The 24,697-nt window shown below is 42.0% G+C and overlaps 1 protein-coding gene across 2 annotated transcripts in view; it reads left to right on the plus strand.

Annotated features, from left to right (window-relative positions):
- The window catches only part of kcnt1b (potassium sodium-activated channel subfamily T member 1b), a 68,049-nt gene that overhangs the window by 34,284 nt on the left and 9,068 nt on the right, over positions 1-24,697 (plus strand). Inside the window, exons 2-26 of one of the 2 annotated variants that reach the window (XM_041936572.1) lie at positions 1,478-1,557; positions 2,890-2,989; positions 4,191-4,239; positions 4,457-4,516; positions 6,231-6,305; positions 6,555-6,638; positions 7,845-7,939; positions 8,903-9,083; positions 9,616-9,780; positions 9,996-10,132; positions 11,264-11,327; positions 11,810-11,918; positions 12,024-12,132; positions 14,412-14,561; positions 14,683-14,918; positions 16,471-16,684; positions 18,089-18,194; positions 18,364-18,536; positions 19,572-19,643; positions 19,825-19,959; positions 20,321-20,432; positions 21,445-21,546; positions 22,190-22,273; positions 22,364-22,492; positions 23,383-23,680. In XM_041936572.1, the coding sequence (XP_041792506.1) occupies positions 1,478-1,557; positions 2,890-2,989; positions 4,191-4,239; positions 4,457-4,516; positions 6,231-6,305; positions 6,555-6,638; positions 7,845-7,939; positions 8,903-9,083; positions 9,616-9,780; positions 9,996-10,132; positions 11,264-11,327; positions 11,810-11,918; positions 12,024-12,132; positions 14,412-14,561; positions 14,683-14,918; positions 16,471-16,684; positions 18,089-18,194; positions 18,364-18,536; positions 19,572-19,643; positions 19,825-19,959; positions 20,321-20,432; positions 21,445-21,546; positions 22,190-22,273; positions 22,364-22,492; positions 23,383-23,680 (3,119 nt within the window). The remainder of the gene's footprint in view (positions 1-1,477; positions 1,558-2,889; positions 2,990-4,190; positions 4,240-4,456; positions 4,517-6,230; positions 6,306-6,554; positions 6,639-7,844; positions 7,940-8,902; positions 9,084-9,615; positions 9,781-9,995; positions 10,133-11,263; positions 11,328-11,809; positions 11,919-12,023; positions 12,133-14,411; positions 14,562-14,682; positions 14,919-16,470; positions 16,685-18,088; positions 18,195-18,363; positions 18,537-19,571; positions 19,644-19,824; positions 19,960-20,320; positions 20,433-21,444; positions 21,547-22,189; positions 22,274-22,363; positions 22,493-23,382; positions 23,681-24,697) is intronic. The other variant, XM_041936573.1, reaches the window with a different exon arrangement.

Raw genomic sequence — 24,697 nt, forward strand, 5'->3', positions numbered from 1 at the left:
ATTACAGAAACTGTTAATAGGCCTTTCTCACTACCTACAGTAGCTACATCATTATTTGTGACCCCAACCTATTAAGGTTCATTATGTCTGGTCAAACCTTTAACAGCTTCGGCTTTATCATTGTATGCATCATAAGTGAGAAGACAAGACTGTTTGATTTGAAATGCTGTCGTTTTTTATAGGAGGTGATTGTCAGTTATTAATGGACGCCGTTGTGTTCGTGCTCAATATGAACCAGGCTGTCCATTCATGCCCTCATTCATTAATGTGAAGAAAATAATTAATAACAATTGGTTTTACCCAAGTGGTACAAATTTTTTCACGAATGGATCAATTTGTCTCAGTAGAGCAATTAAAAAACCCTTACCTTAGCTCAAACTTACTATTGTGTCGTGTCTCTACAGTATGCATATGCATCACAGCAAGTGCACCATTAAGAGAATGTCAACGGCTGAAAAAATAGGTTGTTTATTTAATTATCCGCATTATTTATCAAGTACCAGTGCTGCACATTAGGATTCAAGCTCACATACATTTGTGGATGATTTTGTTCCACTGTGAGGGGGAGCTGTGAATAATGACTGGCAGTAAATGGATGGTAACAAAATTAGTCAGAAGGGAGGTGCAGCTTTTTCCATCGCTAGATTTGTAGAAAGCACATGCTTTGTAGTCCGTTTGTACTGGAAACCTTCACCAAACACAATTATGGCAATGACACAATTACATTTACTGTCTCCTGAAACTGGCAGAATGTGCCATTGTAAGGAAAAAGCTGCACAATAGCAGGATGAAAACTCACCTCAATACTTTTTAGGCACTGCATCAAGTATCAGCATTTGGTACTGAATGCTTGGTCACCTTCTCTTGTTTGTCATTCTTTGATATTTTCTCATCCAAATCCGAATTTGTGCTTTTGCAAATTTTATCATAAATACTCTGTACTCTCTGATTGTTTCACAGGACAAGGATGATGATATTGTGTTTAATTTGAAAAAAGGATGGATCAAGTCATAGCTGGTTTTGGTCTTTTCATGGGTTTCATCAAGAATATGAAAAATATAAAATATCAACAGATGTCATAATGAATATTGTCCACATACTCCCAGCATCTCAGGGCTTTGGTATTTAATGTAAAGTTCGTCTAGCACATTTGGTTTAATATAAAAGTTGGCTTTTGTAGCACAAAAGCCAACTTTTGGACCACAACAATTGTCACAAGTTGTTGCATTTACAGTAAGTGATGCTGATATCAATAAACCAATTTCACCACAAACATACCTGATTACATAGTCCCATGAAAATATTTACACTGTGTGGGCAAGTGTTTTCTGGTTTTTGTGTGTGTGTGTGTGTGTGTGTGTGTGTGTGTGTGTGTGTGTGTGTGTGTGTGTGTGTGTGTGTGTATGTTGGCAGGCGGTGCTGTGTGCATGCTCACCTGTATATATTCACACTGACATCGTGTCACTGTTCCCCACAGGGTGCAGGTGGAGTTCTATGTGAACGAAAACACCTTCAAGGAGAGGCTGAAGCTTTTCTTCATCAAAAACCAAAGGTCAAGTAAGTACAGCCGACAGGCAGCATCGCGCCGGTCTCTTCGCATCCTGCAACGCTAATGGTAACAGGCCTGCTGCCGCTAGTTATGCTGAGAGCTAAATGAACATATAAAAGCATTATGTAGGAAATTGCAGTTAGTGACGCATATCCAATTTCTGGCTCAGCTGGGGTTTCTTTATCTAATTCGGCTGCCTCATTGCAAAACATTGTATTTTTGTGGGGCCCAGCAAGGAAAGAAGAGCGTGGCTCATTTCATGAGAAACGAGGCAGGGCTGCAGTGTTTTTCTCAATAGGAGATAAGGCTGGCAATGCCACAGCAGCCCTCGAAGAGACATTTGTGCAGCACAGCAGTGTGGTGCATTGTGTCTTGAAGCCATTCATTTGTAGCTAGATGTAAACTGCAGGAACCCTGTGTCTCTGGTAGAACACGTCTTTGACATCCTCAGCACCGACACGTCTCTGCTGTCTCAACTTGTCATTGTCACTAAGCCAGCACAGCTTTTGACATAAAACAACAGAGTCTAATGAAAATGTCACACTTGGCTGCAGGGGTCTCTTGGTCTGTTCCGTTGCGGCGCTGTTTGTTTGTCCTGTCTCAAAATCATTTTACCATTGACGCTGGCTTCATGTGAAGAGGTCGCGTCAAGAGAGATCAGCTGCAAAGGCTGATTAGAAACGAGGAATACGGCTAGCACCACCCTCTGGCTAGCAAGCGTGCCTGCACGCAAGTTTCTGTTCCGCTCATTTGGTGATGCAGGTCGTGTGTGTGTGTGTGTCTGCTTATCAGCTTAATTATGCCTGTACTCACCCAAACAGGAAACCCTGATTCCACAAACATTATCATCCCTCTCGTCTGTTTCTGTGCAATCCCACCAGTTTTTTTATCTTGCTGTGTAGTCCTTTGTCATCTTAGTAGCCATGTTAGACAGAGGTGCCTGTGTTATTTTGTGTCATTCTTGAAAGTTATGCGCCAGAGGAAATCAGTTGTGACAGGCAGCCAGAGCAGCATGGAGCTGCGTCAGTCACGCTTCAGGGCTTCGACCGATAAAGTCCCTTTAGGCCGACCACAAAAGGCATTTAATGCACCTAAACAACTGGCGTTAAAGCAGTTTCAGCTTCCTAATGAGGAGAGATCTGGCTGCATCTCTCATCAGCAGCAGACTCGCAGTCACAGCAGTGGTCACAACACTGGAATGTGTGAAATTTAGAAAGCAGGCAGTGTGAGAAAGTGTGAGGGTGCAGAGCTTTAAAGTAAAGCCTATGACCAAAACAGCTAAACAAGCTCATTCCGAGGGGGTCATCCCAGTGAAATGATATGTCTTTTTTGGTCCACAGGCCTGAGAATCCGCCTGTTCAACTTCTCCCTGAAAATCCTCACCTGCGCCCTCTATATAGTGAGAGTCAGCCTGGATAACCCCAGGGAGGTCAACCCATGGTGAGAGCCGCACTCTGCAGTTGCCACACAATTCATCAGTTATTCCCTGTTGCAGACGTGTCTGTATTTTCTGTGTAGTTGCTGTTTATTACATGACTTGCTGTTGTCTTTTTTGTTTTATGTAATATGTTGGCAACATCTTTGATGCCAAGTAAAGGCAATGTGACATCTTTTGCTTTAGAAAAAAAATGTTTTTTGTAGATGCAGCTCTTTTCTTTCTCCATCTTCTTACACTTGTAACATTTCTATCATTTTCTTCTTCTGCTAATTCCAAACCCACCAGATGACTCACCGTATGCCAGAGGATTTTTCCAGTAATATTTTCCTGCTGCCGTGCCATGTGCATGTGCAACAAATATGAAAGATATCATGAGAGCAGAAGAACAGATTTTGCTTTCAACACTTGGAATACGTCTCAGGCATTTTCCTCATTGAGAATAACTCCTTAATCTAAAAACTTAAAATGCAAGTCAGTGGTTGTCAGACTTTTTCTGTCATGCGCCCCTTCACAGGCCAAAAGGGTTCATGCCCCCCCCACTCCACAATTTTAACAATCATTAACAGTGATAGTGCAAACAACAAATAAATAAAAAAAGGATCCAGGTTGAATTTTAGTGAAATAAAACAGCTTTTTTTCACTCCATATTTTTCCCCTGCTCATCCACGCCGCCCCTGCAGTGGCCCTATGCCCCCCTCAGAGGGGCCCGCCCCGTAGTTTGTAAACCACTGATTTAAGTCAATGACATTGCGTGGATATGATAACAATGAGATCGTCATTTTATTTGTCTTAAACACAAAAGAGCAAAGCTAAGTCGCTCCCTCTGTGTGGTCATATTGTAGCTATAAATTGCATTGTGCTCGCTGCTAGCAGCTTTTAGAGACGCATTGGGCTTGTTCTTTATGGCAACATACCAACTGATAGAAATGGTTCCCAGTGGGTATGTTTCCACTCACGCACACACATTCGCACACACCTTCACGGTCTTTTCGTGTTTCCTTGTTGCTGTTCTTCCTCCACAGCGCAACATGTCGGAACAACAGCATGACCAACGGGACTGCTGCCGCAGAGTCAGCAGAAATCAACTGGTATGTTTCGGTCTTAACGCCATTTAATTGCAAACTGAAGCATGTTCGTTGTCTGTGTAGCAATTATACGCACATGAGCTGAAGAGTGAGGGAACTTTTTCATGCTTTTTGACAGGGACTTGATTTTCTGGGTTAACAGACGGGTTCCTGTATGGGCGATACAGGTGAGAGTAATAACACTCCAATGGCAGCGCACATAAATCTCATTCCACTGTATGAACTGAATCTCAATGCAGGATTCAGCCCGAGCACAGTAGCAGCCGTTTGTTAGATAAAAGCACAGCAGAGTGCAGTAGTTCTTCTGTAAAGGTTGAGCAGCCAGGAGAGAGAAGTTTGCAGTTGCTGGGTTCATTTATCTCCCTCTCCTCCTCTCCGCTTCAGGTGACAGTGGCCTTAATCAGTTTCTTGGAGACCATGCTTATCACATATCTCAGCTACAAGGTAAGGGCCACAGTGCACACTTTCTCTATTTAATCCGTGCTGATGTCTTACAGCTGTCTGATCAAAGTCCAGCACGACCCGTTTGTTCTCTCTTGTGGACCTACAGCCTCTAATATCCAGTCCAAGTGCCCGTGCCAAGGCACCTATCAAGACATTGGGCCAGAAGACTTTTGCCAATAATTTTAGACTCAGACATCATGCACTCTGCCCCAGAAACAAGTTGCATAGAACAGGTTTGCAGGACAGGAAGGCCTTGTATTTTTTTGTTATTGTGAGAGTCATATAAAGTTGTACTTTTCTCCTCAGTTCATATACATTTAAATGGAGGATTGTGTGAGACTCCCCCCATAACATGATGGGTTTTGCCCTTCATATACAGTAATATAGAGTATGTAAATGAGATGGACAGCATATTCAAACACCTTACAATGGAAGGGAGTCCACACATTAAGACATAAAAGAAAAGCTCATCCAGTTTGCACCTGAATACAATAAGGCTAAGTTACCTCGAGATTTAGGGATATGGGGACCAAATACGCAGAGAACACCTGTTGCTGTGTAAACACCTAAAGACCAAGTATGCATCTCACCACAGTCCAGCCTCCTCAAAGTACTGCTAGTCTTTGCTTGGAACTATTAACTTTAGCATTGCTGCTCTGAAACCGCTAGTTTCAGGTCATTCCCCTGTGGTTTTTGGCTAAATTTTGGTGTTTGTTGATCCTTTTATGTCTTGCAGTGTCTTGTTTTTCTCACGAAGTTGCTTAGGGACTCCTTCGGTGTGTATTTTATGAGAAGCAAATGCCCAGATTTTATTAAATTCAGTTGGTGTTGAAATGTAGCCTTGTAAAATGTTTCTTTAGTAGCCTTTTTCATAACTCCATCATAAACTAAATCCACCACTGAACTACACATTGTAAACTCTGCTGGGCTCTCTATGTTTGATTAGTATTCAGTCCCTCTTGCTGGTTGTGCAATTAGCTGCAACCATGCTTTTACTGCTTGCATGTACTGTATTATCTGGCCTTTTGAAGATAAAGTACATCTTGACAGCGTCCACAAAAAGCACTAGTTAAAATAAACTAGTGTACTCTCGTTTGCCGTTTGGAAATAGCACAGCTTTTCTTCATTCAGTCCCTTATTGAATGCATAATTCAACATGTAATAATGCAAGGATACTATTAAACTTAATAAATAACACGTGACTGAAGCAGGAGCAGAGAACGCAGCATACTGTAGTTTACGAAGTTCAAAAAGTCACAAAATCCGCAAGAATATAGTTGTGATGAAGAGATTTAATTATAAAGGGTTATTATTATAATGATGCTAGTTATGTTTCTGTATATAAAGTGTTCCACAGTAGCTAAGCGTCATTAACAGGCTCCTCAAGCAAACATGCTTTGAATGCCTTAAGAACAAGTCAATGTGCTGTCTTGACCCAACATTAATTACTGCACCACTGCATTCCAGCGCTGATCAGCCCAGATCAATACTAAAATAGTTTTTACCAAATAAAGAGCATTTTTATTTCAATTTTTCACACTCTTTAAATTGCAGCTTGTTCTTACAATGCACGGTATACAAAACTGTTGCTCCCTTGCCTCTTTTACACTATTTTTGTTCTCCTAGTGTCCACTGTTAATGGAATTACACCTCTCTAAGAGGATCTGCGCCTTCACTGGTTCATTCAATTATTTCCCATGTGTTTCCTTTCTAGGGGAATATCTGGGAGCAGATTTTCCAGATATCCTTCATATTGGAGATGATCAACACCGTGCCATTTATAATCACGGTAAGTAATTAACTTAATCAATACATCAGTCGGGGTCATTTTGGTATTGGATGGTTCTGAGCAATCCAATAATCAAACATTAATGCCCCCTTGGCATGTGTTCTGCATCCTAGACCATCCTATTACCCTTAATGAAAAATAGCCATTGGCATATGAATTATATATTTCCCCCTGTATTGAGGATAATGATTTCCTGTCTCAGGTATGTCAGTATTTCATCTGTTTTAACCTCTTTCTCTCTTTCTCAAGATCTTCTGGCATCCACTGAAAAACATATTCGTTCCTGTATTTCTTAACTGCTGGCTAGCCAAAGGGGCCCTGGAGAACATGATTGTAAGCATTTTTTAATAACGTCTTTATTCTACTGCACCAACTGTGGCTCTATGTTATAGAAGCCACTGAGGCCTTTCCAGGAACATTATTGATCCTGCCATATCGAAGGTCCTCAACTCATGAGTTACACTAGCTATAAGAGTGGCTTCATACAATTTAGTATGAACAGATTCAATTGAGCAGGCTGATTTCTTTATTTCTGGAAAGCGTTTTTGCAAACACATCTGATTTGTTGACTAGTTTTTTGTAGCCAGTGTTATTAGCTACATGAGTTTGTGTAACATTGTTAATCTGCTGGCTAATTAGTTTGCTATTTAAATCAGCACCAGACGTTTTCTTGAGTTAACTGTGCAGACTCGTGCTTGGAGAAAAGGTAAGAGGGGCTGGGGATAGAAGACATTTGTTTCACAATTCCCCTGAAAAGCTGAATGAATCCAACTCAGGCTGTTTACTCTCAGTTTAAGATGGTCTGTATCTTGTGTGGATGGTTACATAGAGAACTAGCTGTTGCTCACCTTCATTCAGTTGATCTTTCCAACCAACTGCAGTTGTTGGGGGGGTGGGGATGCAAAGCACGCAAATACCTAATATACTGGAGACTGCAAATGAAAACATTTATTGGAGGACCACAGGCCATGTTTTACAAAAGCAGAAGCAACAGCAACATAGGCAGGCCAGCTGTCCCGTGAGCATAGAAGCCTGGTGCTGCAGCATCAGTATTCTCCAGGATTTGCCGTAGGTGCAAAGTGAATGGTACATGGAATTGAAAGCAATTAAAAGATGTCGGTGTAGTGTGTGCGCTGTCGCTGTGATTCAGATGAGGGCCTCATGCCAAGGCAGTAGTTGGGCAGATGGTAGAATCTGAGGCCAAGCAGAGCAGGACATGGAGAGAAAGCAGCGACAGTTCAGAGTGGCAATGGGGGGCAGAACATGCTAACAAGGTGCAAATGAAAATGAGTTGCAAGCTCCCATATTTCGGGACAAATGGAGGAGAAAGCGCAATATTATGTTAAAATGTTCCAGTAGAGAGGAGATACAGGCTAAGGTAAAGTTTATGTACTAAGACAATAACTGTTTTTTGTTTTTTTTTAAATTGAGACCTTAACTTGGTAATCCAGACAATATATTTCAGTTCACACAGTTTATGCACAGCAGGCCAACAGATCCATCTCATGTCTATCTAATAATCTCTTTTCCCATGTCCAGAATGACTTCCACCGTGCCATCCAGAGGACCCACTCTGCCATGTTCAACCAGGTGTTCATCCTCATCTGCACCTTACTGTGTCTGGTTTTCACTGGGTGAGTGAACCTCTGTCCCCGCAGTTAGTCACAGAAATTCATCTCCGACCGTTGAGGCTTTCAGGCATCTCTGCAGTGTCTGTTGCCTGAACTGTGTACCACCCGACTCAGAACAAGCATCATCTGTAGCACAGTTGGTAGTGTGCATGTCTCGGACAAGTTATTCAAACCTTTCTTGTACGCAGAAACTGTGAGCTGTTATTGGCGCAGTGGCGGGGCCAAAGGGGCACAGTTTTTCTGGCAAGCTAAAATTTGACTAAAAGAGACCCTGAAAAAGCAGCAAAATGTAAAAAGTAGGAGTAAGTTAGTATCATGGAGCCAGTTATCTCCTCTTACTGGTAAAAACAAATAATAACCCTGGCATTTGTTATCATGAGTTTGAAGTTCTTACCAAAAATAGTGATGAGCAGCAGGGAAACATGCAAAAACAGCCCTTCGATATGAGGTAGGCAGTCAGTGAGACAATACTGTGACAACAAGAAAACACAGCAGGGGAAAAGCCTTCTTTTTTCTCATTGATTTGGACTTTTTCTTAACACCAGTTTATCTTAATCAAAGCTGTCACTTCTTGAAGCTTCGCTCTTTGGCGTCCTTCTTGTGCCTTGGCCACAGCCCAGCACGCACCGTTCCAGCTCCACTCCACCCAGTTAGACATCTCCTCATTCCCCTCTCCCCTCAGGGTTTCATTAAATCTCCAACTTATCAATGAAAAACACAAATGAATTGGCACAAGCAGTGAGACAGAACCGACAGAGCAATCAATAGTGTCATTTTAAATGACATACTGAGCAGGAGCCTTAGCTGTATTGACGCTAGTGCCCTTTGTTCTTGGGCAAATTGGATTTGATATCCAATCCAGCAGGCTAAAACATGATGCTAAAGCAGAGTACCCTCCTAAAGTCTCTTCAGACATGTCTGATGTAACCCCATCAAGTTGTTGTATAATTCCTCGTCTTTCTGCAGAGCTTGCGGGATCCAGCATCTGGAGAGAGCTGGGAAGCAGCTGTCCCTGTTCGACTCGTTCTATTTCTGCATCGTCACCTTCTCCACCGTGGGCTACGGGGACGTCACGCCACAAATCTGGCCCTCCAAGCTGCTGGTGGTCATTCTCATCTGTGTCGCTCTGGTGGTGCTCCCGCTGCAGGTAAACTAACAGGCGTCCTTTCTCAAAGTGCACTGAGGGGTTCAGTGCTTCAGTAAACATCGTCTTAGCTCCTGTCTTGTCATGAGGACGTCTTTGATGTTCTGCTTCTAGTGCTGACCTCTGCGGGGTTATCATCAAGTATTAAATTACATTTTCTTGCAGCTACAACAGGCCCGACAGCATTCTCCCATTTTTGGCTGCAGGGGAAGTCGGCATATCTCACTCAAAATTCAAGCCAAGTCATGCTGCGTGATGAATCTGACTATTCAATTAGAGTTAGTTATTTTTTAAAGATCACAAACAGGTTCATCACCTCAAATGCTCTGATGGATTTGCCATCTCTCCAGAGCAAATTGGGCGAGAAACAGAAATGAACTCTTGCTGCTGACAGAGTACCGCATCAGCAGTTTTATGCTTTCGCCCTCTGTGCTCAGACAGCAAACCTATCCTTCTGTCACTATTGGTTTCATTCTCGTGGCATCTGACATCGTGTCGTTTTTTTTGTGTTCGATGTTTTTTGTCATCGTGTCAGTTCGAAGAGCTAGCGTACCTGTGGATGGAGAGCCAGAAGTTAGGAGGAAACTACAGCCGCCACCGGGCGCAGACAGAGAAGCATGTGGTGTTGTGTGTCAGCTCACTGAAGATCGACCTGCTGATGGATTTCCTCAATGAGTTCTACGCTCATCCCAGACTACAGGTCTCAAAACAAAACAGTGCTTTTTTAGGATGGATTATCAGAAAGTATGTAGTAGTTTATGGTTAAGTATAAACATTTTTTACAATTTATAGTATTTTTTTAAACTAATTTTAAACCTTTACTGTGCAGGTAGCACACTTTTACCCACATGCAGTATATAAAAACTTGTGATTTATGTAAAAGTATTCATCATAAAAAATGCCCTTGTTTTGCAGGACTACTATGTGGTGATCCTGTGTCCAACAGAGATAGACATTCAGGTTCGCCGTATCCTCCAAATCCCTCTGTGGTCCCAGAGGGTCATCTACCTTCAAGGATCTGCCCTCAAAGACCAGGACCTGATGAGGGCCAAGTAAGTGAAAGCGTGACATGCATCAGTTGATGGTGGTTCTAGACCTCTGAATCGCTGCACACATTTCAGTTTCAGTTCATTCACAAAATTATTAAACTACAAGAACAATCATATAAGACATAATAGAGATATGTGAAATTGGACACCCTGATAAGTTATCTGTGTGTGTAAGTTGTGATTTTAATAATGAAATGAATGGAAGGCAAATGTAACCTGTGTTTGGCCCCGTGTTAATGTCTGAGTGTTAATGTTTGAGCTTCAGTCCAGCACATAATCTATAACTCCATTATTTTAAGAACTGCATAATAATCAAAATGCAAAGTTTAAGTCCTCCGCTGGAAAATCACAGTCCTTGAAGTGCGAGTACAGGCTGAAATTCTTCAGTCTACTTGGCTGCCCTCTGCTTGCACTTTACTATAATGGGATTTCTCTCTACAGTACATTGATCATCTGCTCACATCTTAAGCCACGCACACAGGCAGCAATAGAAACTGTGATAGATCGCATTGGAATATGTTTGACCTTTTAAATTTGTCTCTGTACCTACAAAATATTGCAGCAGCAGCAGTGTCACCATTTATGTTTTTACTGTTGCTTTTTATTGCTTGCGTTGTTATGACTTGATACCAGTGAAAAGGGCTCTAACTACTTCTCACCCATTCAACGTAGTGTGAAATCCTGAATTTATCCAGGAGCCCATCCCCCTTTTTTCCACTCTTCGATGTGCAACGCCGTGCGGGTGATTAGACGGCAATTTCACACACTGATATATACTGAATAAAATCACCCAGCCAGATAAGCCTATTTTCTTGTAGTCATTTCACATTGTCCCTTTCTTCACAGAACATGTGAGCTTTCTGTCACGAGTGAATGATCTTTTCCCCTCATGTGGCGCCAGCACTGAGCTCTGATGTCAAACAGCAGTTTTCATGCTAGCATGCGGCTGCAGACCTTTTCAGTCATTGTCGCGGAACATCAGCTCTCACCCCAGCCTAGCTTTTCTTTAAAGGGCTGATCTCCTTAAATAATTAATTTTACATTTGCTTGATTGTCCTCTATGCAGTCACCAACCTGTGATCATGCCTGTCTGTGTTTCTGTCTCTTTCCTCTCGTCCCTTCGCGGATCTGCAGGATGGACGACGCCGAGGCCTGTTTCATCCTCAGCAGCAGGAACGAGGTCGACCGAACGGCTGCTGTGAGTCACATCAGCAGGAATCAGTAGAAGTGGTCGTAAAACTCCAGTTTCCAGTAAAGTAAACACTCAGAAAAAGAATAATGTCGCTGGAGCAATTTCCCCTTCACACTTAACTTCCCTCATAAATTAACAGAGCGAGTTGCAGGTATCCAGATCATATTGTGATGCTATTGGAACTGCCATTGAGTATTGAGAGCACATTGAGATGCTGAGGCAAAAACTCCAGTTTCCAGTAAAGTAAACACTCAGAAAAAGAATAATGTCGCTGGAGCAATTTCCCCTTCACACTTAACTTCCCTCATAAATTAACAGAGCGAGTTGCAGGTATCCAGATCATATTGTGATGCTATTGGAACTGCCATTGAGTATTGAGAGCACATTGAGATGCTGAGGCAACCTTCATGGTCCATAAAATTCAGAGTGCGTTTACAAATGAGTCACTGTATGAGTGAAATAAAATAAAACCATTTCCTCTCCCACAGGATCACCAGACTATTTTGAGGGCTTGGGCCGCGAAAGACTTCGCACCAAATTGCCCTCTCTATGTCCAGATTCTTAAACCAGAAAATAAATTCCATGTTAAGTTTGCAGGTAAGCGCAGGAGAACTGTCCACTTACAGAACTACAGTTAGTTTGTCTGTGTTGTCTTACACATACACTTCAAGTCTAATGTACTACTTTATCCATTTCACTCAGATCACGTGGTATGTGAAGAGGAGTTCAAATATGCCATGTTGGCGCTGAACTGTGTGTGTCCGGCCACATCTACCTTAGTCACACTCCTGGTTCACACCTCCAGAGGACAGTGAGTACACGCTTCTATTTAACTAAAAGTGCTATGAGCATGTATGGATTTCCACTGTCAGGATCTCCTTTCATCACTGTGTGTGATGTGGCCATTTCTCACCAAAGTCATATTTAGAGATGTATTGCCCTTGAGGTGATTGAGGTAATGAAATGCATCAAATATAATAAAGTACCCAAATAAATTAATTGGTCCAATTAGACCTTGATAACCATTTTTTAAAAGGAAAACATCTCAGGAAATGTGCTTTGCTTTTTTGCCAAGAAATCTGGATAAGAAGGTGGATACCACTGTGATATCTGTTCATTATAGATAAAGCTATGTTTATCTTAGCTTCTTAACAGCTTTATGAGCTTTATGAGCTTTAGAGATGCTGGTAGGTGGATTGGATTTTGTTGTCTTATGACAGGGCTGTACTGTTTTCCACTCCATCTCATAAATTAAGATAAGATCGCTCCTTCAGGTTCTTTTGGACTGCACAGACATGAGAGTGTTATCAACATTGTCAAGTAACCCCTGAAACAGTTCTCAAATTGTTGAGCTGTTTAAGGTTTTTTAGGGTTCCAGTCAGTTATCAGTCAAACCTAAGATACTTAGTGACCCTAGATCACTTTGTGTCATCCTTAGATTAATAATCCAAACCTAGTGTCGTACTCTGCTTCTGTCCATTAAGATTGAACTGAACCAGTGACATTATTTCTGCTCAACTTCCAAGAACTGTTTTCAATAAATAAATTTTCAATCTTTCTAACTTTGAGCACTGTCTTAATGTTAAATAGTCCTTTGTGTCGTGACTCATGTGGACAGATTCAATCCCCCATGACTAATATTGGAGAAAGATGAATGATCGTCTTGCAGCAAACTGTAGCTGTCTTCTGTCTGCAGAGGTAACCACTGCACCGTCACTGTGTTACAGTAACTGTAATGTTACTGTAACATTTGCCAGTAAATGGAAACGTAACTAATTACTTTCTCAAAATAAATAACGCAAAACAGTTACTGAAACATAAATGGGCTCATTGGTCGAGAATTTTGTGCAATTTGAAAATAGAACCGCAGAGGAACGCAGACAAATGCAGCATGTTTTTCATTGTAATGCTTCTAAAATAAACTGAGGAGACTGCATCAAATATTTATTCATGATAATAATTTATTAACTACGTGAAGCATGGTGTGGGTTTTCTGCTACCAAACCCGACTGTGTAACCAAGACAATTGTACAAGAGATGCCCTCTGGTGCTCAGGAGTATTAATAACACCTCGCTACAGTGGTGGAAAATGACAGTTAGCTTGTCCCACACCGTGCCACAATTACACTAAATTAATATAGCTTGTGTGCATTAATAAAACATTTGAAACAGACACTTAAAAGTAATGCAAAATTTACTTTCCCTCATAAAAAGCTTTATTTCTATGCACGCAGGTATGTATTTTTAAAAAAGCGTTTTTCTTACCCACCTCAGGTCAGCTAAATGTAAGGTATGTGTGTTTTATGATACATGAATTGCTGCTGCAAAGTAGCAATTTCTCTTAGGAGATCAATAAAATGCCAACTCTATACTATCTATCCTGTCTATCTATCTATTATACGCAGTAATAGGTAAACGAATGCATTCACTTTTGAGAGAAGTGACTGATTTTACTGACTTGCACAACACTGATGGTCACCACTGCAGTCAGTAGTGGATATTGTAAGGCAACAGATCTGGCTGTGTTTTTCATATTCTGTGAAAGGTTACCACCTTATATTTCTTCCCCGCTGTCCACAGCAGAGACGGCACATCCATTTTAATTTCCATTATTGGAACTAGTACCGGCCTGGGGCCGCGAAGGTGACAGGAGAGGGAATGGATTCAGGTGTTAATTCAGACATCATCACGTTGATTAAAAGCTATGAAGTACATGAACTGCCTAAATATAATGAACTCATAGCCTTTTTATCTTTCATTCGTGACCTCGTGACCAGAATTGAGGAGGAGGGAGTCATTAAAGGTCTGACCGATCTATCAGCCTCTGGGGAAATGAGGGCTGTTGAGCTGCAAATAGTCAAATAAAAGTCAAATTTGATTTAAAGGTGCGTTCGTCTGCGAATTGAAATGACTCTTGAGTCATAGTTAAAAAATACTGAAAAATGAATGGCAACCTAGTTATATTCTGATGTTTAATTCAACAAGGTGACAAGGCTGCTGTTTGCCTGCAGTCCATCAGTCCATTGTGGACGTCTGAAACTTAATGTTTCTTGAATTTAAGTAATAGCTATTCTGGTTATGCTGTTGCAGGGAGGGGCAGCTGTCACCCGAGCAGTGGCAGAGGACGTATGGACGCTGCTCAGGAAACGAGGTTTACCACATCCGCTTGTGTGACAGCAAGTTTTTTGGGGAGTATGATGGAAAGAGCTTCACTTACGCCTCCTTCCACGCCCACAAGAAGTAAAAACATCCACTAGCTTGAATCTTGACACACTGCAGCAGTATCTAACCTCATTAGAGCAATTGTTAATGTCTCTGGAAGCAACACATTTGGAGCTGAGGCCCATTTTGAACTGTGCAGGTACGGTGTGTGTTTGATCGGCGTGAAGAGGGAGGACAACAAGAGCATCCTCCTGAACCCCGGCCCCCGCCACATCATGGCTGCCGCAGACACCTGCTACTACATCAACATCACCAAGGAGGAGAACTCAGCCTTCATCTTCAAACAGGAGGAGAAGCACAACAAGGGCCTGCCCGTCACCGGCCTCTACGACGCCCCCTCCAGGCTGCCCGTGCACAGCATCATCGCCAGCATGGGTGAGACCGAGAGCCAGACGCAGAAAGAAAGAAAAGTGTTTGGAAGTAGGGGAGCTGGAGAGAGGAGAGAGAGAACAGGAAGGATTTGTGGTGGTATCAGTGGAGATATTCAGGTCGCAGGCAGCCTTACAACCGTTGTTTGGTTGAGAGTGTTTCCATGTCAGGAGAGAAAATGGATGCTTTGATGTTTGTTTACTCACACTGAACATCTCTGAATGGTGGCTGCCTTGATGACGCTGGATGCTTTCGCTGACTTTCATGCATGAATTTTTTCTTACATGCCTTTTTACTTTCTTGGCTGACATTATTGTGTTGTGCTTTTTCTTTGACTTGTGAAAGTTGATCAGGCCACTTCATTTGGTAAGTTTGTGCATGATGCATCAGTTTTTTAACCTTGTTCAGTAGTCCTGTAATTTGATGGAGCACAATTCTTACTATTAACGGTATGATACCCAACCCCGATTCCATTAGAGTTAGGACTCTGTGTAAAACGTTAATAAAAACAGATTGCAGTCATTTGCAAACAAACTGTGTTCACCAACAACGATTATATGATGATGATGTTCCAAAGTCCATGTAGTCACATCCTTTATCCAATCATGTGTTTGCAAAGTGGTGAACCTTGCTCCATCCTTGCTTGTCTTTCAAGCCTTTCATCCCCAATAATGATACTATCACTTGTTACCAATCAACCTGTTTACCTGCGCAATGATCCAAACAGGTGTTTTTGGAGCGTTCCACAACTTTCCCAGTCTTTTGTTCCTCCTTTCACGACTTGTTTGACACATCAAATTCAGAATAAGTACATATTTACAAAAATCAATGATGCTGATGAGGTCAAGCATTTAATATATTGTAATATATTAGCTGAATGGATGCCAAAAAGGTTATACTGACGCAACAAGGTTTGGTAGTTTTGAAATGTACAGTGTGTCTTGTCTCGTGTCAGTAGAAAAGGGAAATGTCCCCCTAGTGCCTTCTTGATTGATTATACACAGCGTTGCAACTTTTCTGGATTGGACACTGTACAAAACACAATGATTTTTCATTGTTTAAATCTTATTTTAATTCTTCTTCTTTATTTCCTATATAAACGGTGATACATATATCATGTTTCTAATATGTCTCATACATGTAGCTATTGTACATATATCATATATCATATTACACACAGCTAATATGATGTATGTTGGGGACATATTTATTGACAAACCCACAATGTCAATACCATTCACGTGATGTTTGTGGTAGCTTGAGAAAGCTATACATTTTCTCCTCAAGGTCAAAGTAAGCTGAGCTAGAGAGGTTGGTAGGATTGTCGGTGGCTGGGATGCTGAGTGAGCTAAACATTAGACCTTATTACTGTGTGTCCAATATGAGGAAGCGTTTTCCAGGACCAGAAGAAATGGTTGTGGGGTCACTGTGGCGTTTCTGTGCAAACATTCACTATTGGCTTTAACAACACACTGCAGTGAAAGTGCTGTGCATGCCGTTTCTGCTGTAAATAGCCATATTGTTTGCTGCGGATACCTTAACCAGATGTCATTTTCAGGCACTGTAGCCATTGATCTGCAGAACCCCGATCCCCCTGAAGAAAACAGCAAACTGACCCTTCCGACAGAGAACGGCGCCGGAAGCCGCAGACCAAGCATCGCCCCTGTCTTAGAGATTGCAGACTCCTCCGCCATTCTGCCTTGCGACCTCCTCAGCGACCAATCAGAGGATGAGACCAACCAATCGGATGAGGAGGGCTCTGTAGGGTCAGAGTAAGTGACGTGGCTGTGATTAACCTAAGAAAAACAGGGCTTAAGGTTAACTGACGCGAAGAGGTTTGGTTGTTTTGAAATGTACAGTGTGCCTTATCTCGCGGCAGTAGAAAAGTGAAATGTCCTCATTGTGTGAGCGTCCTTTGATTGATCTCCCCTGTCCTCCTCTTCCTCACGTCTCAGCGGTCGTAAGAGGGGAGATGGATGGGTGTGGAATAGGTGTGTAATCTGTATGTCATAATGCAGTAAGGTGCAGACACGGCAGTGATAGATGTGTATGTCGTGACGGGAAGGCCATCACTTTTCCTCTTGAGTGAAGCTCATGTTGTGTGTCCTCACCTCGAGCCTCACCCTTCAGCGCTCATCTATCAGCCGTCCAGACAGACAGTCGCCATGATAGCAGCACAACACGTCTGAGGAATTGCTTTATCTCTGCAGCTTTCATCTTCTCTTTTCTCTCTGTATGTGGTTTCATTAGATGGAGATACATTTAGGATAGATTGGCTGCTTCACAGTCACCCTAGCCCTTGCAAGTCAACAGCAACTGTTAGACCCTGACATCAGTGGCTCTCATAAAGTTGGACATAATGCAGTCCTCCTAACCTCTGAGCCTCTATTACTGTGCCCCATGACTCTGGAGTAGTTTTCTTTCTTTAAGAGTTGTCAGGCACAGTCATTTGGGAGATGGAGGGTGCTGTATTGTCCACAGGAAACACGCCGGGTAGCTTAAGGTGCCACAGTGCCATCATGTGGTGATCAGGTTGAAGATGCACCTCTAAACAAACTTCAGAATCTCTGTTATTGGCAAACCAGAGGATACTATGGAACTGATGAGTTGATCATTTCAGCAGACACATCACAAATCAGAGGACACAGGACCAAATTCTCATCCTTGTTGCAGAACAAAAGGAGACCCGATACACGATAGAAGGGCTGCAAAAGCACTGTAATTGTTGATGGTAGATGGTTGATGGTATTGAACAGGAATGAGTCATTCAGGCTTGTAAACGGCAGTAATTTGAGCAGCTGCAGAATCTAATAATACGCTGAAAAGCAGACAGGCTGTTATTCATGGTAGGATTTAGTATCATGAAATAATGATGAGAATAATGAAGAGGGATGCAGTGACTGTTTGCGAGGTGGGAACATTTTGTACCGTCATGTATCAGTACATTCTTCAATTAAAGTCTGTGCTGTTTTTGTGGATTCAGAGAAGAAGCAATTTTAACAGACTGATTTCAAGTAACTGTGCAGTGAAAGAAAACTCCTTGTTCAGAGATGTGCAGCATCCCTGGTAGATATCTGACACTCTATTAAAAGCCAGTGTCTGCACTCAAGCTTTTAGTCCAGACACAACTTTGATGGGACTCAGAGATATTTCACATGTTGTTTTTCTTCCTTCAGTTTTGTGAAGGGCTACCCTCCCAACTCGCCCTACATCGGCAGCTCTCCAACCCTGTGCCACCTCCTGCCACAGAAAGCTCCCTTCTGCTGCCTTCGCCTCGACAAGGTGAATTCACATGCAGCACAAGACTGAAGCAGCACAGAGCACAAACACCCTACTGTAAAACAGGCATTAACCTTTTTTACGCCATCTTTTTGTAGTAACAGAACTGTTATGTGTGTCTCCTAAAAGCACAGTACAACTAACACCTGCCTGACTTCCTGTCTCCATCCAGGGCTGTACACATAGCAGCTTTGAGGATGCCAAGGCGTACGGCTTCAAGAATAAGCTGATTATAGTGTCTGCGGAGATGGCGGGAAACGGTCTCTACAACTTCATCGTCCCTCTGCGCGCTTACTATCGGCCCAGGAAGGAGCTCAACCCCATAGTGCTGTTGCTGGACTACCCGTAAGACTCCCTGCCGTCCTTTTCAGCTGTTTGTTTGTTTCTTCTTACTCCTACTGTGATGTAAAACCACTGACGCGTTCATAATTTGTAACATCAAAAGCTGTATGTCCAGGTGTGTAACACATGTACTGTCTACTCACAGTACATACAATAGAACACAATAAAGATGAGATTGTATGTTAAATCGCTACCGAAAGCAGGCTTTTATTCAGCCTTGGATAAAAATCATCATGTGCTTTGATATAAGAGAATTTTCAGAGAGCCCATTCTGCAGTATAGTTTCTAATTATATTTTGGAGTATATGGGTTGCCTCAAGATATGGAAAAATAATAGTTTTCCATTATAAATAAGAAACTATTTTTGTCCATACAGAGTTGGAATTGAAGCTCAAAAGGTGGAAAAAAAATGGATCTACTTGTGCCTGTTTGTGTGGTAGAGCGTATTTGCATTTGTTTGTCGACTCATGTGGGCTTTAGATAAAACAGAGTGCTTCATATGTTTGCAGTTTGAAACGACCAGATTGCCTCCAGAGAATTGATCACGACAGCTGAACTGTGGATAAGCTTTGCTTCAAGATAAGGAAAAAAGTAGCTTTTTTCCATTATTCATAAAGAACAGTTTTCTGTGTTAGAGCATGTCCACCTTTGTGTGTGTGTGTGTTTGTGTGTTTGTGTGTTGCAGTGATCCGCACCTTTTTCTGCTCTAACTCACCGGTTCTTTCATTAACTTCGGCCAAATCTCTGCAGTTACTGAAACTGGAACTAAACAGGCAGAGCCAAGAAAGGTCTGGCTAAGTGACAAGACCAGGGGTTTCCATAGCAACCAGTTAAATCCTCCCATTGCATTGAAGAACTACACATACAGGATATATGTGTGTATGATATATATAATAAAACATCAATTAATGCCGTTCAAACTGGGTCTGCCCCGCCCTGATCGGCACACACAGAGACAGTGTGATAACCTGTCTCTGGGGTTTTACTGATTATAATTAGTGCAGGATGCTCATTTCTGATGTTTCCTGTTGCCCACAGACCAGACAACCACTTCTTAGAGGCCATATGCTGCTTTCCAATGGTTTACTTCATGGCTGGCACCATCGATAAGTACGTGTTTGGATTATTAAAAACCTGCTCATTTGATCAACTAGTTTAATGATTATGTTCATCTCAGTGTTAAGAATAAGGGGGAAACAGGGGCAGTTATGTATCAAACATATTTATATATATATGTATATTCTTGACATGCCACAAAGTAATAAACACTGTTGGTTTGTGAATTGACCAGCTTGGACAACTTGCTCCAGTGTGGGATCATCTACGCCGACAACTTGGTGGTTGTGGACAAGGAGAGCACAATGAGCGCCGAGGAGGACTACATGGCAGACGCCAAGACCATCGTCAACGTCCAGACTATGTTCAGGTAACCCCGAGAGAGCATTTCGCTGTGTAGAAACGTGCAACAAACCGCTGGTACCATCATGGTTGTTTTTGTTTGAGCTTGGACCTTCAGGTTTTGGATCAAATGTGCACCAGACTCCACTTGATTAACCTCTCCATCTGTTCTCAGCCGCAGGCTGGAGAATGAATACGTATTGTCCCGATATTGCCAGAATAGTGAATGAGTTCATCTCAAAGAGGAACTACAGTTGCCAGACCTCTGAAACTCCTCTTTCATTTAACAACCCAAATTAAACACATTTATCACTGCCACGCTGGGTCTTCCCCTCAGCACAAAGCGTTTCACCTCTCCTCTAACATCCCCCTCTCTTTGTCACGCTCAGGTTGTTCCCCAGCCTCAGCATCATCACTGAGCTCACGCACCCGTCCAACATGAGGTTCATGCAGTTCAGAGCCAAGGACTGCTACTCGCTCGCTCTCTCCAAACTGGAGAAGGTGAGCTGTTGAGAACCAAAAGAGTCTTACGCTGTTTTCTTTTCTGGCTGAAGGTGACTGAAACTCTCATAATCCATCCATGATTTCAAAAGACGGACCGTAGCTGCATCATAGCAGAATGTCTGTAGCAGTGTAATGTTTAAAATGAAGATAACTTTCGTCAGCTCCTGTGGTAGGTGAGCGGGGGATTGAGGGTACATAGTTTATTAAGTGAAACTTGTCACTGAATCCCACCTAAGCAAAGTCTTGTTGAATGCTGATTATTACATTTTGTGTGTTTCGTGCTGAACTCTTTTCTCTCTCCCTGCATATTTCAGCAGGAGGTTGATGAAATGGATCTGTTAATGTAATATAAATAGAGCTGTTTCACCTTAACAGAAATAATGAATCTTGCTGATTTATTAAGGTTTGTTTTTTCAAGCACAGACAGTGCATGGAGAGAATAAAATGCACAAAAAAGACACACAAGTGCGAGTGCTGAGACAATGAAATATACTTTAATGTAGATCAGATATGTAGAGCACAGACAGCAGTATAAGTATGGATACTCAATAGGGCAAATGTGTACAGTATGGACAGTGGTGTGATCAGTATTGGTATGTGACAGCATGAATGGTGCAGGTAAGTGTATGTGCAGTAGTGTGACAGTGGTAATTTAGGAGCCAGCAGCCATTGAGGCAGAGGCCGCCATCATGCAGGATCCGATAAAGAGTTCATGACTTCTGGTAGTATCTGAATTCTTGATCATAGTTGCTGTCTCCCTTCTGAATCTTCTCATGTGTTCTCTCCCACCCACAGTCACAGCTGTCACCTTCACAGTGCTTTAAAAACGTGTCTCTCGACCAACTTGTAAGTTTTCAGAGGTGAAAGCTTACAAGCCTTTTTCAATTTCATACGAGTTTTCTTAGAGATAGAAGCAAAAGAGCATTAGTTCAGCAAACATACAGGAAAGAGTAAGATTTTAATGTTGGTCCGTGCTGTTCCTCCAATGTTTGTGTGTTTGTCTCTTCAGATAGAGCGCGATAAGGGCTCCAACCTGGCCTTCATGTTCCGGCTGCCGTTCGCTGCAGGCAGGGTGTTCAGTATCAGCATGCTGGATACACTGCTTTACCAGGTGGGATAACAGAGGCTGCCTTCAGCCTTGAACATACAGGTGTATGTCATGCACACATTTCAAAGGATGATTTCATCAGTCTTAGCTTTTTGTGCTGCTACTTAACCTCAGTACTTTCTAGTAATGTTCAGTATCTATTCAGCACTTTTTTTTTAAAGGAAAGAAAATCACCAAAATAGGTAGACATAAAAGGAAAAGTGATACTGTCGCAAAGTAATTCCAGGTCTGCAGTGAACAGTGCAGATTTATGTTTGAATCAGCGAGGGAGCATCTGATTGTCTTTTTAATAATGAAATAGGATTGATTAGCCCAATATGTTGGGAGGCACATGGCCATAAATGTCAAGCCCTAATTGCTTTATAAGGTGTTTGCAGCTGAACTTCTTTGCTATAGTTGAAACCTTTTACATCTCAGTATATATATTTATTGCTACTAACATCTCAGTGTATTTATTTTACTGCCTGTCTATAAGCTGTTTAGCCATCAGAGTATAAATATTTATTTATTTTTATGTTTTATATCAAATTTTACTTCTATATTTTAGCTGCCGCACTATTTTACGTCTCAGATGTCTTTCAGTGTCAATGGCTGCTTCACTGTAGTTGTTGTGCAAAGACAACTCTCTCATTCTGGGTTTTGACAGTCATTTGTTAAGGACTACATGATCGCCATTGCGAGGCTTCTTCTTGGACTGGACACCACACCTGGCTCCGGGTACCTGTGTGCTGTAAGTAGGAAAGTTCCTGCTGCTAAGCAAGTGATTTTTAAGTTTCAGTGAACGATTGCCTGACGGCATCTGCTTGATTCTCGTCCTCAGATGAAGATAACAGAGGAGGACCTGTGGATCAGGACTTACGGCAGACTCTTCCAGAAGCTTTGCTCCTCCAGCGCTGAGATCCCCATTGGCATCTACCGCACCGAGTCACACATGTTCTCCACCTCAGAGGCAAGTTCAGTTTGATCAGATATGAAAGATCTGAGGCCTCGCTTTAGGTTTGGTCCCAGCTTCAGCTTCTGGTTTGGCTTCAGCTTCCTTCCTTCATTCTTTCTCATTTCTTAGCTACTTTCTTCTTCAAATATTCACAACGCCCTTCCTCCCTGGGCAGTCTTTAAGATTTTCTCCATTCTCTCTTCCTCTTTTTGGCCTTTAATCTTCCTAACTAGCTGCTTTTTCATGTTCAACACCTTATTGTTATTCAGTCATTGTTTGCTCTTATATACATTTCTCTCTTCTGTTCATTTTATGCCAAGCAGGAGAAGGAAATTAACATTTTTTTCATGAACACTACAGTTTTTCGTGCATCCTGCCAAAAAGTCCAAAATACTGTCACTATTTTAGTAGCCACTTTGATTATTGAAATACAATTTAGGCTCTCAGTAGTATTTGGCAGGTTACATAAGAGACAAACTCTCCGGATGGTGTTAATTTCCCTGCATTTTAACAGTGAATGATAAAATAGTAAATACAGAATATTTACTATTTGATGTGCTGACTTTTGAGGCTTTAGGTGGTTTTGTTTTGCTTTGGATGCCCCCATCTTTCATTGCAACTCTTTTTGTTTGGATGTCTGTTTGTCCTTCTCTTGTTTCAGTGCAAAGACAGTTACGCACAGGTAAGATCCAAATGTGCTTATTTTTCATTTGGATATTTATGTAAAGTTCATACCCATCAAAGCTTGATAATGCAGGCTTCTGGAAATAGCATCTTGAAAGGCATTAAAGATAGAAGTTTGCTTGAGCTGCCACACAGAAAGGTGTTTCTTTTAACAAATGTAACAAAAATAACGAAACAGGATGACACGGTCAAGCACATAACACCGGCGCCTGCTCTTCCAGTCTCAGGTGTCCATCAACGTGGATCAGGGCATGGAGCACCGCGAGCGTGGAGAGTCCTGGAAGGAGAAGACGGCCCACAGGAACTCCACCACGAGCGACCAGTCGGAGCACCCACTGCTGAGGAAGAAAAGCATGCAGTGGGCAAGGCGGCTGAGCAGGAAGAGCACCAAGCCGTCCAGCAGAGCGGAGCGTATCTCACAGCAGAGACTCAACCTGTACCGGCGCTCTGAGCGTCAAGAGCTGTCTGAGCTGGTGAAGAACCGTATGAAGCACCTGGGCCTGCCCACCGTGGGATACGGTGAGTGGAGCAGCTGATGACAGTTAGAGAAGTGATAGACTGTCCATGTGTTTGCTTTGTCTTGAAGAAGATGACTAATGGAAAGTACTTTATATATTACTTATTGTATAGCCAGACTAAACACAGTGTAGCAGATTATTAACAATTATTTTATTTTATTTATATATTTTTATATTTGATTAATAATGATTTAATCATAATCAGTCATAATGTTACTGAAAATGAATAATAATGCAAATTATAATGTTTGTTGCAGATTGGAGTCTCAGTTCTATAAACACTTCTTTTAAGTGCACAGCAGCTCTGGAGGCAGAAATAACTGGTTGAGTTCAAGGACCAGTGTGAGGGATTTAGTGGCATCTAGTGGTGAGGTTGCAGATTGCAACCAACTGAATACCCCCTCACCTCAGCCCTCCCTTTCCAAGTGTGTAGTAGGAGAACCTGGTGGATGTGAAACTCGCTAAAAACATGAAAGGCGCTCTCTAGTGACTCTAGAGTTTCTGTAGATATAAACAGCTCATTCTCAGGTGACATACAAACATACGTATGAATATTAAATTTCATTTCTGCCATATTGTGCCAATAGAGCCGCCTAAATCTTACACACTGGTCCTTTTAACCTCAGTGGGTAGAGCCCGAGAATCTCAGTTTTACTGTGAGAAAATGGAGATTTTTATAAGAACAGTCATGGATGGTCAGCCGGCTCTCTGCCAACGTCGCCTGTGTCACTGTGGGCTTCTACATCTAGTTTGAACTTCTAGGTTGACGAGTTAATCTACATAAATTGTTCAGGTTAGATTGTACTTTCTCTTTAAGCAGCAAGAGCGTCATAGTAGGCAACCATTTCAATAATCAATTACCCATTTAAGTAATTTTTTAAAGAGAAAAATCCCCATAATTAACTGGTTCTTGCTTTACAAATGTGAATACTTGTTTTTTATGGATTTTTGAATATAAACTGGACAGTAGGTCAGACAAAAGATATTTAAATATGTCATCTCAGGCTGTTAGGAAATG

This window comes from Chelmon rostratus, chromosome 5 (genome assembly GCF_017976325.1).
Source record: "Chelmon rostratus isolate fCheRos1 chromosome 5, fCheRos1.pri, whole genome shotgun sequence".
In the NCBI taxonomy this organism is placed as follows: domain Eukaryota; kingdom Metazoa; phylum Chordata; class Actinopteri; order Chaetodontiformes; family Chaetodontidae; genus Chelmon; species Chelmon rostratus.